The sequence below is a fragment of the Fusarium oxysporum genome, chromosome VIII (genome assembly GCF_013085055.1).
Source record: "Fusarium oxysporum Fo47 chromosome VIII, complete sequence".
NCBI classification, from domain to species: domain Eukaryota; kingdom Fungi; phylum Ascomycota; class Sordariomycetes; order Hypocreales; family Nectriaceae; genus Fusarium; species Fusarium oxysporum.
Window position 1 is genome coordinate 3,502,708 of NC_072847.1, and position 13,119 is coordinate 3,515,826.

The 13,119-nt window shown below is 48.7% G+C and overlaps 6 protein-coding genes across 6 annotated transcripts; 3 read left to right on the forward strand and 3 right to left on the reverse strand.

Annotated features, from left to right (window-relative positions):
* The first annotated feature begins 238 nt into the window (after positions 1-238).
* Positions 239-1,303, forward strand: FOBCDRAFT_230490 (HSP20-like chaperone). Its single transcript, XM_031187572.3, has one exon. The coding sequence runs from the start codon at positions 415-417 to the stop codon at positions 1,159-1,161; it is 747 nt and encodes a 248-aa protein (XP_031034837.2). The 5' UTR covers positions 239-414; the 3' UTR covers positions 1,162-1,303.
* A 104-nt stretch (positions 1,304-1,407) lies between these two features.
* FOBCDRAFT_278644 (putative proline-specific permease) lies at positions 1,408-3,255 on the reverse strand (the record flags this gene model as incomplete). Its single annotated transcript, XM_054706653.1, has 5 exons — positions 1,408-1,915; positions 1,966-2,720; positions 2,787-2,894; positions 2,963-3,110; positions 3,164-3,255. The coding sequence occupies 5 exons, from the start codon at positions 3,253-3,255 to the stop codon at positions 1,408-1,410; spliced, it is 1,611 nt and encodes a 536-aa protein (XP_054562628.1).
* A 725-nt stretch (positions 3,256-3,980) lies between these two features.
* FOBCDRAFT_263701 (pyridoxal phosphate-dependent transferase) lies at positions 3,981-5,315 on the reverse strand (the record flags this gene model as incomplete). The annotated part of the gene is made up of 1 exon (XM_031187570.2): positions 3,981-5,315. The coding sequence occupies one exon, from the start codon at positions 5,313-5,315 to the stop codon at positions 3,981-3,983; it is 1,335 nt and encodes a 444-aa protein (XP_031034835.2).
* Positions 5,316-6,668: 1,353 nt separating this feature from the next.
* FOBCDRAFT_142118 (Dak1 domain-containing protein) lies at positions 6,669-8,502 on the forward strand (the record flags this gene model as incomplete). The annotated part of the gene is made up of 2 exons (XM_031187569.2): positions 6,669-7,962; positions 8,024-8,502. 2 exons carry the CDS (start codon positions 6,669-6,671, stop codon positions 8,500-8,502), a joined length of 1,773 nt encoding a protein of 590 aa, XP_031034834.2.
* Positions 8,503-8,631: 129 nt separating this feature from the next.
* FOBCDRAFT_230491 (heterokaryon incompatibility protein-domain-containing protein) lies at positions 8,632-11,102 on the reverse strand. Its single transcript, XM_031187568.3, has one exon. It carries the CDS (start codon positions 10,966-10,968, stop codon positions 8,830-8,832), a length of 2,139 nt encoding a protein of 712 aa, XP_031034833.2. The 5' UTR covers positions 10,969-11,102; the 3' UTR covers positions 8,632-8,829.
* A 507-nt stretch (positions 11,103-11,609) lies between these two features.
* Positions 11,610-12,863, forward strand: FOBCDRAFT_142106 (NADP-dependent oxidoreductase domain-containing protein; the record flags this gene model as incomplete). The annotated part of the gene is made up of 6 exons (XM_031187567.2): positions 11,610-11,768; positions 11,831-11,909; positions 11,963-12,103; positions 12,153-12,266; positions 12,317-12,511; positions 12,568-12,863. The coding sequence occupies 6 exons, from the start codon at positions 11,610-11,612 to the stop codon at positions 12,861-12,863; spliced, it is 984 nt and encodes a 327-aa protein (XP_031034832.2).
* Positions 12,864-13,119: the final 256 nt, after the last annotated feature.

Here is a 13,119-nt window from a genome sequence, read left to right on the forward strand (position 1 = left end):
GTTTGTCATCAATGCTGACTAAGTGCCATTGGTCCAGGCTCAGAATGTGGATTTGCAAGCAGCCCCAGCAGCCACAGTGGCTAGTGCAGAGTACTGACAAATGGCGTCTTACTCAGCTAGGAAAAGTTTCAAGAACCTTCTCGATGCTTCGAGCAAGATCATGGCAATTCGATATGGTGAATAACAGCTTGCGCAAGAACGCGCTGCCTAAATGTGAATTGTAAAATATAGATGTATAAATGAATCACTTTCGACATCTTTGGTAGATTTCTTATTATCAGAATTCAATATCTTCACTACTCATTCAATTCAAACAAAGCCCAGAAACACAAATCGCCTCCGCTCAGCCAATCAAAAGCCTGAACCATTATACCAATTACCTTTTACAACTCACAACCAAAACACATCAACACAATGGCATTCTTCCTTCCTCAGACCTTCTACCATATCCAGGCTCCCCAGAACCCACTCTATCATCTCCTCAGGGAACTCGACCAGTCCGTTCAGCAGCCCCAGCAGCCCCAGCAGCCCCAGCGAAAGCGCCAATGCCAGCCTCAACAGAAGAGCCGCGCTCAGGCTTCCTGCCCTGCCTATCGGGTGAACAGCCGCCCATGGGAACCCCGATTTGAGGCCCACGAGACGGAAGACTCCTTCGTTCTCTACGGCGAGCTCCCAGGCATGAACAAGGAGCACGTCACTGTCGAGTTCCCTGAGCCTCGCAAGCTTGTTGTTAGTGGCAAGGTTGAGCGATTCACAGAATCCCCCAAGGCAGCTGAAACAACCACTGAGCAGACTGCTCCCTCCCCGGTCGTTGAGTCAGACAACGAAGACACCCGAAGCAGAAGCTCTTACCAGGCCACCGTCGAGGACGATGTCGATGACGACGAATTTGAGGTCTTGAGCCACACATCAGAGAAGTCGAAGACTATGAGCCAGCCAGAGCCTGAGACACTCAGCGAGAAGGCCCAGGAGAAGCAGCCCGAGCAGCCCGAGCAGCCTGAAGAGCTAAGACGCTCTGGCTATAGCAAGGAGTTCTCGCGCTACTTTACTTTCCCCACCTATATCAACCACGACGCGGTCACTGCCGACCTCAAGGATGGTCTCCTGACCATAGTAGTTCCTAAGGCTACTCCTAAGTCTCAACGCATCATCATCAACTAAAGGGTCGGATATTAGTTTATAGGTTTCACGGAATGGTTTTAGTCTAAATGTATTTGAGATCTTGTTCAGCTGTTCTAATCTAGTCGCTACTGAATTCACTGGTTTACATTAGCATTTCTCTCATTTACAATTAACAGCATGCATATTCAACAAGTGAAGAACTGAACATATAAGAATATTATACACATCGTAGCTACCAGCAGATCAGACAACCTTGACTATACTATCTCGATATCATCTACGCTACTAGCATAGCCAATCCCAGAACTTTCCACAGATAGTTGTTGGCTGCCTCTCCTCCCAAATAATTGCATCGATAGCAGCCTTATCGCGATGTAAGTCAGCCTCAGTAGATGGTATCCATTTCGTCTTTTTGAAGAACTTCCAGAAACAGAAAAGAGCCCCGAGAAGCGGGATGCCGATGTAGGTAGTGACGAAGCTGTTGGCATTCCAAGGAGTAAATGTCCAGAAGCCACTAAACAGGATGATGAGGCCAAAATAAAACATTGAGAACCAAGCCAGGTAGGGCTGGAAGGGCGCTTTAAAGGTGAGAGATGACCTATCTATGCCCTGGGCCTTGAGAGCGCTGTGAAACCTGACGTAGATGAGGCAGATAGAGAACCAGGTGAAGAGTGATGACAGTGTAGCGAGGTTCTGGAACCACGTGAAGGCTACGCTGCTGCTGGCAGAGCATGAGAGGTATGAAAGTAAAGAGATGGCAGTAATAAGCAGTACCGCTACCCAGGGTGTGCCACTGGCAGGCGATTAGCGCTGATGCTACCTTGGAAGAAAACTCTGACTTACCTTTTGTTGCATTTTTGGAAAATCTTCGGGGCCTGTCCATTCTTGGACAGTGCAAAGAGATATCGACTTCCGTTGAAGGTCATGGCATTGGCGGCTGAGCTGGCAGAACTCAAGATGACGGCGTTGATAATAGATGGCAAGACCTTGATCTTGGCATGAGTGATCGCAATGACCCATGGTGATGCCGCAGCACCCTTGGAGCCGTTCGCCTGAGCACTGAGCAGCTTTTCGTCGTTGTGAGGAACCAATACACCAACGGCTAGGGCACCCAAAACGTAGAAGAATAAGATTCTCCAAAAGACGCGACGAACTGCCTTGGGAATATTTCTTCGTGGGTTCTTGGCCTCACCTCCAGCCACAGCAACAGTCTCAATACCGCCAAAAGAGAAAGCTGCATTAACAAGCGTTGAGAAGAAACCCAGAAATCGGCCAAAGTCTCCGGTCGCCACGTACTCCTTCATGGCTCCTGGGCTCTTCCAATAGCGGAAGCCAATGCGGCCTTGCCCCGTTGCTCCCACATCAATGAGGAAGGCGAGTAAGATAAGACCGACAATGGCGATGACTTTAATACCCGCAAAATAGAACTCGACTTCTCCGTAAACTGAGACAGCGAAGAGGTTGATGCAGGCGACCAAGACGATGAGAATAGTGATCCAGACTGCGACATTGACACCTTGAGCTCCCTCCCAGTATTGTATGACGACCGATACGGCGGCGATCTCGGCACATAGAGTGATGACGCAGTAATACCAGCTCTGTAGAATGATAAGGGTCAGCTTGAGCCCAGAAGGGATCGAGTATTGCGAGAATCGTATACATACGTTCCAACCGACAGCGAAACTGAGGGCAGGGTCTACCCAACGGTCTGCGAACTGAGGGATCGCTCCAGGCAGAGGTAGCCAGGTGCACATTTCACCTAAACTTTGCATCTTTAATGAGTCAACAAATATTAGTCAACGATGCTTAAATGTGACGACTGGGAGGACTGCGTGTATACCATGCAGAAAATGGCTGCGCCTGAAATGGTGTAGCCCAGCAAGAGACTAAGCGGGCCAGCTTGCGTTAAGGCGCGGCCAATACCGAGGAACAATCCCGTGCCAATGGCGCCGCCGAGGGCGATGAACTGGACATGCCTACTTTCGAGTCTGAAGTTGTCAGCAAAAGTCTTGTACATGTCTCGTAACGGACTGAGCTATACTTTCTTGCTAGCTCATGGTACTCTGTGGAAGTACCCTGTTCAAGGGCAGGTTGAGTCTGGAAGTATTCCTTGTTATCTGGTGATTTGTCCATATTGAGTAATATTCTGATATGTGATGCTGCTGAGCGACCGTTCTTGGATACGGAAACATCCTCACTTAAATACTTGGTCAAATGTTGTTGCACTGCCCTTATCAGGTTAAGTCAACGGCTGCAACTATTGAAGATAAGCTGTCCAACGGCTTCAAATAAGCTTTCCGCGGGAAACCTGACCTGGCTTCCCCGCATTGCGGTTATCAGCAATCCGGGGTAACGAGGGAAACGTGGCTTTAGGAAGGTCCAGACCAGTCTACTCTATCTCCGGTTATCAGCTGTTTTGACTAAAGATTGGACCAATCTTGCATATTGCATTATCTAATATCTTAGATATAATATTTTCTATCTACTGCTAGTAAAGACATATCTTGTCCATTGCCCTAACTAGTTCCTATAGTACTTTGTAAGGAGAAAAATAACAAGTAGATGTAATTATATTTAAGAGTATTATAATTCATTATAATATACTTTCTATTAGCTTATTAGGAGATTTTTTAAAGACTTTTATTATACTTCTTATTTATTTATCTTTATTATTTTACATTAATTAATCTCTCTTAGCTTAGTAGATAACCTTAACTAAGATAAATGTTACCTTCTCACTTTACCCGAGCTATAATTTCACTTGTATAATTCAGCCACAAGTTCGAACATGCCCGAGTAAAAACAATAAAGTGGTCTATTTATTTGTTCTTTCACCATATCCTACTCCGTCTAGGTCATCAAGCAGCGGCCGTCATCTGGCCACGTGACTCCAAGACCGAACTAAAAGACTTATCCAGAATCTCTAAACCCTGCTCAATCTCCTCAGCTGTCACCGTGACAGCGGGGGCTAGACGGAATACACCGCCCATTCCAGGCAAGTTGACGACGTTACAGGATAGCCCTAGTTCCATGGCTTTGTCGGAAACAGCCTGGCCCAGATCAGCTCCCGGAGCCTTTGTCTTGGGATCGGCAATGATCTCAATACCCTGCAACAGCCCTCGACCTCGGAGATCCCCGATACACCAGTACTTCTGCTGAAGTTTTTCAAGACCAGCTCGAAGCTGCTGGCCTCGCTCGTTCGCCTTTTGGCAAATGTTGTCGCGCTCGACGATCTCAAGAACCTTATCACCAACGGCGGCGGTGAGAGGATCGTTGAGATGAGTGGTGAGCCAGAGAAAGCCAGCCTCCTTGCACCCACGCTCAATCTCAGCCGTAGTGCTGACCGAAGCCAGGGGAAGACCGCATCCTAGCGTTTTGGAGAGAGCCAGGATATCGGGGACGACACCCTCCTCATGTTCAAAGGCAAACATCTTGCCAGTTCGCCCAACTCCAGTTTGGGCTTCATCCATGATGACCAACATGTCGCGCTTTCTGCACTCATCCTGCATGCGCTTCAAGTAGCCCTTTGGCAGGTCGAGAATACCACCAGTGGAGAGGATGGGCTCCATGATGAAGGCTGCAAGAGACCCGACGCTCTGGCGATCAATCAGGGACCAGCCAAAGTCCATCTCAGTCTCCCAGTCCCATGAGCCGTCGGGCTTTCGGAACGGAGAACGGTAACCGTATGGTGCAGGGAAGGCCAACGATCCTGGCATAGAAGGGCCACCACGCTTGCGACCAGCCGAATAGGTAGCGGAGCCAGAGCCTTGAGTCAACCCATGGTAGCTAGCTGAGAAGGCAACAATTTCAAACTTGCCCGTATAGCACTTGGCAATTTTGATAGCAGCCTCGGTTGACTCGGAGCCAGTGTTGAGGAAGAAAGACTTCTTCAAGGGCATGGGTAAGAACTTGGCCAATCTCTGAGCCAGGTTCACGACAGGGTGCGTGATCATGTTGCTGAGGAGATGGTCCAACTCAGAGACATAGTGCTTGACCACCTCGACAACCTCGGGGTGGGAGTGGCCTAGGAGGGAACTCATTTGCCCCGAAGTGAAGTCGAGAATTTGCTTGCCATCTGCATCGTAGAGGCGCGTTCCCAGGGCTTTGGAGATGACGACAGGAGAGAAAGGGACTCCCGTGGTCATCACGTAGTTGTCCGCCTTAGACCAAAACTCTGCAGTCGAAGATGCCATGCTGAAGAGGAATAAAGTGTTATGATGTTGTTAATACAGAGTAAGATGTGTTGGCTGATGACAGATGATGAGACCACAGACTCACGGGGCGTTTTTAAGCTGCAGAAGCGGTAACGAGCAACTTCTTTTCATGCAGACTTTTTCCAACTAAGCAGATTCCTGGATCAGGCGGCGACACTGTCTAGTCCGCGGCGTCACGAACAAGCCGCGGAAAACTCATATCATTTACCGCCCCACTCATGCTATCTACGTATCTTGCGATTACCACGTATTGCTTTATTAAGAAAAATAGCTTGGGGAAAACTAATGTTTGAATAAGGTCCAAGCACTCACCTCGAGGAGATTGCTTTATGTAAATTCTTCTTCTTTGCTTGGTCTTTTTAATTCACAAGCTTTGTCAAGCCATGACAGGAAACGATGCGCTCCTAGGTGAAATCAGCTCTCTTGAAAAGCCCAGTCGCGTGACAAGCTGTGTACCAATATATCTGTTAATTCAAGCGCCTTGACTGAGTGCTTCACCGGAGCATATCATCTGGAGGCCCCGCAAGCTTCGTGAAGAACTTTGTGGATCAATTGAAGGGAAACGTTGGCTGATCTCTGGTGAAGTTGCCCTTTTTCCACTTTCGAATCAGTGGCCGTTTTCAGAAGTATTGCGTGCTATCACTTCACATCTCGGATCTTGTGATCTTAATTTACAGTTAAGCTTCCTAAAGTCATCTTTCGGGGTCATCTCGGCGCCTGCATCCAGTTTGGATGCCTTCATTGGATATCAGCTGGCCTTGTAAGCAATGCAAGGCTTAAGATGCCACTTCCTCAAACGGGCAGAACTAACACGTCGGCGAGTTAAGGTCCTTCTGTCCTGAAGGTTTATCATCCTGCCCCTCATGCTAATGTTGCTAGCGAATCGGATTTGTCAATACCATCATCGACACGAGTCACAAACCTATCACTGTGAGGTTGAGACACCCTTTCCATGCCCAGTGCCCGAATTATCCGATCGCAAACATATAAAATATGGCGGTCTTTGAATGGCGATTGCACGTACTTGCAAATAGTCTAACAGGCGAAAATGGCAAGAAATGCCGGATGATGGGGCGCGCATCAAGGTTTCCCATGGTCCATACTTTGCCGCGGATTACGCCATCAATCATTTCCCTCGGAAAACTTACGCTCGTGCCTCTGATTGTGAGATCCCCGAAAAACCAGCTTCAGTCTGGGGTATATGGAGTTCCAGAGCAAGGCCCCTGTTTTTATAATAAAACATTGTGGGTTCTACGTGTACAGCGAACTGGCGCGATTGTGTTATCACAGACATTCATTGTTGATTCTCTGCTCTGAAGCTCTGTCACTATTATGTCTGACCGACATTTCTTCAACAACCCTTCGCAGTTGGTTGACTGTGCACTTGAGTCTCTAGCTTTGACGAACCCGTCCCTCAAAGTCGACCATGCAAATAAAATCGTGTATCAGCAAGATCCCCAGCCAGATCATGTGGCGGTCGTCTCAGGCGGCGGTTCGGGACACGAGCCTGCGTTTACTGGCCTTGTTGGCCAAGGCTTTTTGACGGCGTCAGTAGCTGGCACCATCTTCGCGTCACCGTCGATCGACCAGATCCTCAACGGCATCATCAAGTGCAGCAACAACTCGAAAGGGGTTCTAGTTATCGTTATGAACTACACCGGAGATGTGCTCAACTTTGGTGTCGCCGTCGAAAAGGCTCGCACAATGGGCATCGAGGTCGATATGGTAGTCGTCGGCGATGATGTTGGTGTTGGTCGATCTAAAGGCGGCAAAGTCGGGCGTCGAGGAATCGCAGGAACTGTTCTCGTTCAAAAGATCGCTTGCGCTTTATCTGCCCGAGGGGGGAGCCTCAAAGACGTTGCGGCAGCGGCTAGGCTGGCAGCTTCCAATGTCGCTAGCATTGGCGCCAGTCTTTCTCATGTTTACGTCCCCGGACGTTCCGATACTTCCAGCAGCCGTCTCGAGCTCAGTAAAGGAATGGTACAACTTGGAATGGGAATCCACAACGAAACTGGCTCGAGTTGCGAGAAAGCCGATGTTACAGAGCTTGTCGGGAAAATGTTGAGACAGCTCCTTGACACAACTGACAAGGATCGAGCATTCCTCTTCGTCAATGCCCCGATTGTGCTGGTTATCAACAATCTTGGCGGTATAAGCGTGCTCGAACTTGGCGCCATCACAGCAGTGGTGGCTAGACAGTTGGCATCCGAATTTAACATTCGTCCAGTCCGTGTCTTATCTGGTACCTTCATGACCAGTCTCAACGGTATGGGGTTTTCAATCACGATATTGAACCTTGAGGCTAATAGTAGCTACGATTTATTGGAGCTACTTGACGCTCCCGCTGAGGCAGTCGGGTGGAGTGCTCCCATCAAGTCCCAGGCATGGGACACTTGTCAAGTGACGGTCTCAACCGGCCGTGAGGCTGAACAATATGAACAAAACCGTAGAAAAGCATCTCAAATCGAGAACGCTGCCAACGCTGGTACATATGACCCTGTCAGGGCTACGGAAGCCCTAGTGAGCGGACTGAGGAGGCTTATCAGGGCTGAACCGGAGATCACGCGATTTGACACAGTTGTAGGCGACGGCGACTGTGGAATAGGGCTTAAGAGAGGTGCTGAAGGTAAAAGAAAAAAGAAAGAACATCGATTTCAAGCGTGTTTTGATACTGATTCTTTCTATAGCAGTTCTGAAATCCATTCTGGACCAGCCTCTAGCCGGAAGTGCTGTATTGGACTTGACCACCATCTTGCCATTGGTAGAGGCCACAACGGATGGGACTTCAGGAGCTCTCTACGTCATCTTCCTCCACGCTCTTCAACACGCTTTCCAGAGCAAAGGCCCGGGAGTAGCAACACCTCAGGCTTGGGGTTTAGCACTCGAGAAAAGCAGTAGAGTTCTAGCTAGATATACACCAGCACGCGTCGGTGACCGCACGGTGATTGACGCCCTCGAACCATTTATCCAAGAACTTCTCAATACCAATAACGTGGTTCGAGCGGCAGAGGCGGCGAGGCGAGGCGCGAATTCCACAATAGGTATGGAAGCCAGCCTGGGTCGGAGTGTCTATGTTGGTGGCACTGGGTTTCAGCAGGTCCCAGACCCTGGAGCTTGGGGTTTGAGTGAGTTTCTCGTAGGGCTTGCGGGTTTGGATGTAGACTAGTTTCTGCCATTCTGGTAATGCGTCAATGAAAAACTCAGGTTTAGATTTCAGCCTTTTGTATAGCACAACAAACCTCTACCTCAGCCAGAACCAGCGAGATCATATTAATAACAGTTACCAAAAGAATTGTTCAGCACGACTGAGATTGAATTGAGTTCTTGTTTGCTTTTGATATTATGTCTTAGGTTCTTAGCGGGCTAACAATCCTTGCATTATGTCCTGTCCTGCCGTACGCTCCACAGCGTCTTTCATTCATTTTTGCTGACTGTCACAGGCCACGGGAATTATCTTTATTCCCGGCCGACCGAGGACGGTTACAGCGGGGGGTCATCTGAGCGAGACTTCTTGCCATTCAAACTGGGGCTTTTCAAGCATCTCCCCGTTCATAATCCCATACACATAGCCACCTCCAACAAACTCATGCGAACCACGATGCGATATACTTGGCCGTAGCACAACAGGTAATCGGCATCCCTTGAGAATCCAGACAGAGTCACCAACGCAGGTTTCCTTTGGCAACAGAGCAAACAGGCCCTTCCCGGTTTTGTAGTAACCCAATCCTCTTGTCTTGTGTATGCGAAGGAATAGCTCTTGCAAAGTGAGGATTTCATCTTCGAACTCGGAAATAATCTTCTCCTCAATGGTTTCTTCCTCTGTGGACTCTTCTTCAGTGGTCTCTCTCTCAGTGGCTTCTCCCTCAGTGGTCTTTTCCTCAACAAGCTTCTCCCCAGTAATCTCTTCCTCAGCCGTCTCTTCCTTAGCATCTTCGGAGAAAGCTACGCGAGGGAGAGACAATCCTATCCGGAGCATATCCTCAAACTCTTTGTCATCGGGGCTCATAGTGTCTTGTTTGTTATAATCCATCACCACCTTCAGAGCTGCTTCGCGGACAGGATCAGCAGTCAGAGGATACAGTGTATTCGAATCGCCGTCTGATGTTTCAGTCCCAGCGAAGAAGTTGAAAGCTTCTTCAATCCAACGAGTCATCGACACAAAGTTGAAAGGATCAGAAGGTCCATTGGGCGACTTGTCTGTGATATCATCGATGTGATATCCTTGGACAAAACACTGATCAGTGTCATTTTTGCTGAAGTCTACAGACCACGTGCTTGCTGGCCCCCCTGCTGCGTGCCATGCAGTACTTAATGGAGCTCCTATCCAGATATGATTCAATGGTTTCGGTGCAGAAAGATCCCGTATCCAAGAAGGATATTCTTCGGCGCGACCTGGTAGACCCGCACAGAGCATGAGCTCTCCTCCCGAATCGGTCTGCAGTGCATATTTCCAGAATCGCATTGTTATGTCCCTCATTGGGGAAGTATAGTCAGGTCGAAGACTGAGTGCTTTCTCTTTGTCGTCCTCATCAACCATGCCGAGAATACCAAAATAACGGTCCCGTGGCACAGTGCAGCCGTGGGAGCAGAAGAACACCATGCACATCGGCAAGTTTGCTTGATTCATCTCGACTCCACAAAGGAGTAGTTTGACCGTGTCGTTAAACTCACGGCCATGTGGCGTATTGAGATCGATGAGTCGACATGAACGAACAAGACACATGGCGTTGTATGAAATGAAGAGGCTTGTTAGGTCCTCGTTCGTATACTTGGCTGAGTCCCATGGCCATTCAACGCCTTTGTACCATACACTACCTGCCCAGAGCTGTCCCCAAGGTATGTGTCGACGACCAACGACCATGACTACATCACGTCCAAGGACAAACTCTTGCACGACCCAAAGGCGGTGAAACCATGGCGCGGAGATGAGTTCAAGATAGCGCGCAGGCCATTCGTCTCCTTCAACATCTTCAATAGCATCTGCCTCCTCATCTGTTGGATATGGGATGCCCATGAGCTTTGCGGTTGACTCTCCTGATAGGATCATGGAGTCGCCTTGGCCCATAACAAATCCATGACGGATGTTTCGCTTCCAGTAGCGCTCTATGGCTTCAAGTACAAGTGCGATATTCTCCGTTTCTTCACCAATGTCGCACAGAACCCTCATGGCAGAGCTGTAGATGATGCCCATAAGAGACACTTGAACTTCCTTCTCCGCCATATCTGACTGGTTGATGCAAAGGCCGTCAGCCCAGTATAGGTGGGACTTTTCTTCATCGCGAAGTCGGCGTAGAATAGAAGCGAGTGATGCTGTTATCGGGATGGATCCTTGAGGGGTGAAGAAGGTGTCCGTGAAGGTTGACTGGCCCCAGACATAGGAGATCGCGTCAAAGCAAACATAATTCTTCGGATCTATCGGTTCTGTTGGAGCTGGAGTACCTGCCTTTTGTCGCGGGGGCAGCTCTTCGAAGCTTTCAACAATGAGCTCGCCATTGAGCTGATCTGCTTCTTGGCCGGCGTTGAGGCGCAGCAGTCTTATCTGCCCCGCGCCGAGTGGTATGTATTCATAAGGCAAATCTTCAGAGTCATTCACTGCATTCTTCGGACGTAGAACCAAGGGAGTTCCGCTCATTTTCACAGCAAAAAAATACAAAACTTGGTGTTTTCCAGTCTTGCGAGCCCTGATGCTAGCGCTGACGGACCATCGTGACCCCGCAGTTGGGGCAAAAGATTCTGTGTGACCAGCCACAGCCAATGACAATTGCATCTCATGATTTGGGCCGATTGAACTTCAAAAGAGACCATCATCAATATGACTCTTGGTCCGTGACAGGCTCAGGAATCCAACTCGCGTATTCTGGTAACGATGAGTTCCTCTTGCCATGGCTAGTTCAATGAGGCTTGGGTATCTTGATTGAGCCAAGATAAGACCAGAGGCTCTCGGCAAGACGATGATCAGTCGAGAGGATCATGTTTGATCAGCATCCACACAACGAAAGTATCGGCTGCTTTTTTAAGCACGTACGTTTGGCGGACTTAATGCAACGTGATGACGGCTGACGGGTCATGTTCTTATTAATGAGGTTCAGATGACCGGATTTAAACATCGGAGTTAAGCCTCCGTGGATGGTGCATTCTCAGCATAACATGTCATGGCACGTCATAGCCAGTGCAGCTCTCAGGATGAAAGAAGTGTCATATAAACTGCTAAATCTCGGTCAACATTCCTCTGCCTCAGTCTTCAGCTCTGTCAACCAAGTCCCGGCTATTAAAATGTTTAAACATCTCCCTTTCGCTGAAATCACAGTACCTTCACCTGGCTTTGGTGCCATGGGCATTAGCCATGGCTTGGGTAATAATTTAACACTTGAGCAAGCCGAGCCAGTGCTTTTGAAAGCCCTTGAACTCGGCTGCACTTTCTGGGACACTGCCGTGAGTGTATCTTCTAGGCAGGTTGACTTGTAAAATAGGTTATTCTGACAAAAGTCCTTCAGGTTGTCTACAAAGCTGGCGTAAACGAACAGCTCTTGGGAGACTTCATCAGGAAACATCAAGTTTGTGACAAGATATTCAGTAGGTTCTCAGTTCGTTCATTATCGCATGGTGTGTCTCACCCTACGTGCCAGTTGCCTCTAAATGTGGTATCGATTGCTTTGGCGACGGCTCTCTCACCAACTCTGCGTCCCACATCAAGTCATACATTGAGGGCACGATTGAGAGACTCGGGTTCACTCCTGACCTCTACTACCTCCACCGCATCGATCCCAGTAAGTCAATTCCACTTTCAACATCTGACCCAACTAAACACTGTTATAGAGACCCCTCTGGAGGAATCGATTAGCACTCTTGACGAACTTCGTAAGCAGGGCAAGACCAAGTATATCGGGATCTCAGAGTGTTCTGCCGCAACACTTCGAAAAGCCAATTCTAGTAAGTATTCGCCTTGCTAGGCTTGCCGACCTAACTTACATAAACCGAAGTTGCGAAGATTGATGCGTTGCAAGCTGAATATTCAGCATTTGAAACGTTGCATGAAACCGACGGCCTCATTGATGCTGCAAGAGAACTAGACATTGCCTACGTAGCTTATAGTCCCCTTGGCCATGGGTGGTTGGTAGATGACTTCCCATACCAGAGCCCGGATGACTTCGCAGAGAATGACTTCCGGCGTGGTTGTATGTATTCCTTCAACCAAACTGATCCGGCGGCAGGCATGACTGACATTTCACAGCACCCAAGTTCCAGGGCGAGAACTTCTATCACAATAAGAAGATCGTCGAGGAGATCAAGAAGCTTGCAGCCCGGAAAAAAGTCAAAGTGACACAGATTGCACTTGCATGGGCTGCAGCTCAGGGCTTCATTGCCATTCCGGGAACAACAAAACCTGAGCGACTGGAAGAGAACTGGGCATCACGAGATATTGAGCTTGACGACCAAGAGAAGCGGGAGCTGAGACGGATCATAGACTCAGCAAAGCCGAAGGGCAACAGATACGGTCCTGCTCACCAGGCTATGGTGGGACATTGAAATTCATGTCTACTGAGGAACCAGAGATCCTTGCCAAATCAACACAGGCCTCAAAAAGCTTTCGGTGCTGGTTTCTCGGTGAGACTGCTCCAGCCAGAGGTAGCTGAGTATATCACAGTCACGAGGGTTGCTGTTTTTATTGATTCTACTGCACTCAAGAACCAGATTGCAAATGAAAGGACAGATCATACAAACAACTGGTTTTATCAAGTCTGCAGACTGTACATTTCACCTCACATGCCATAGACAGAGAGAG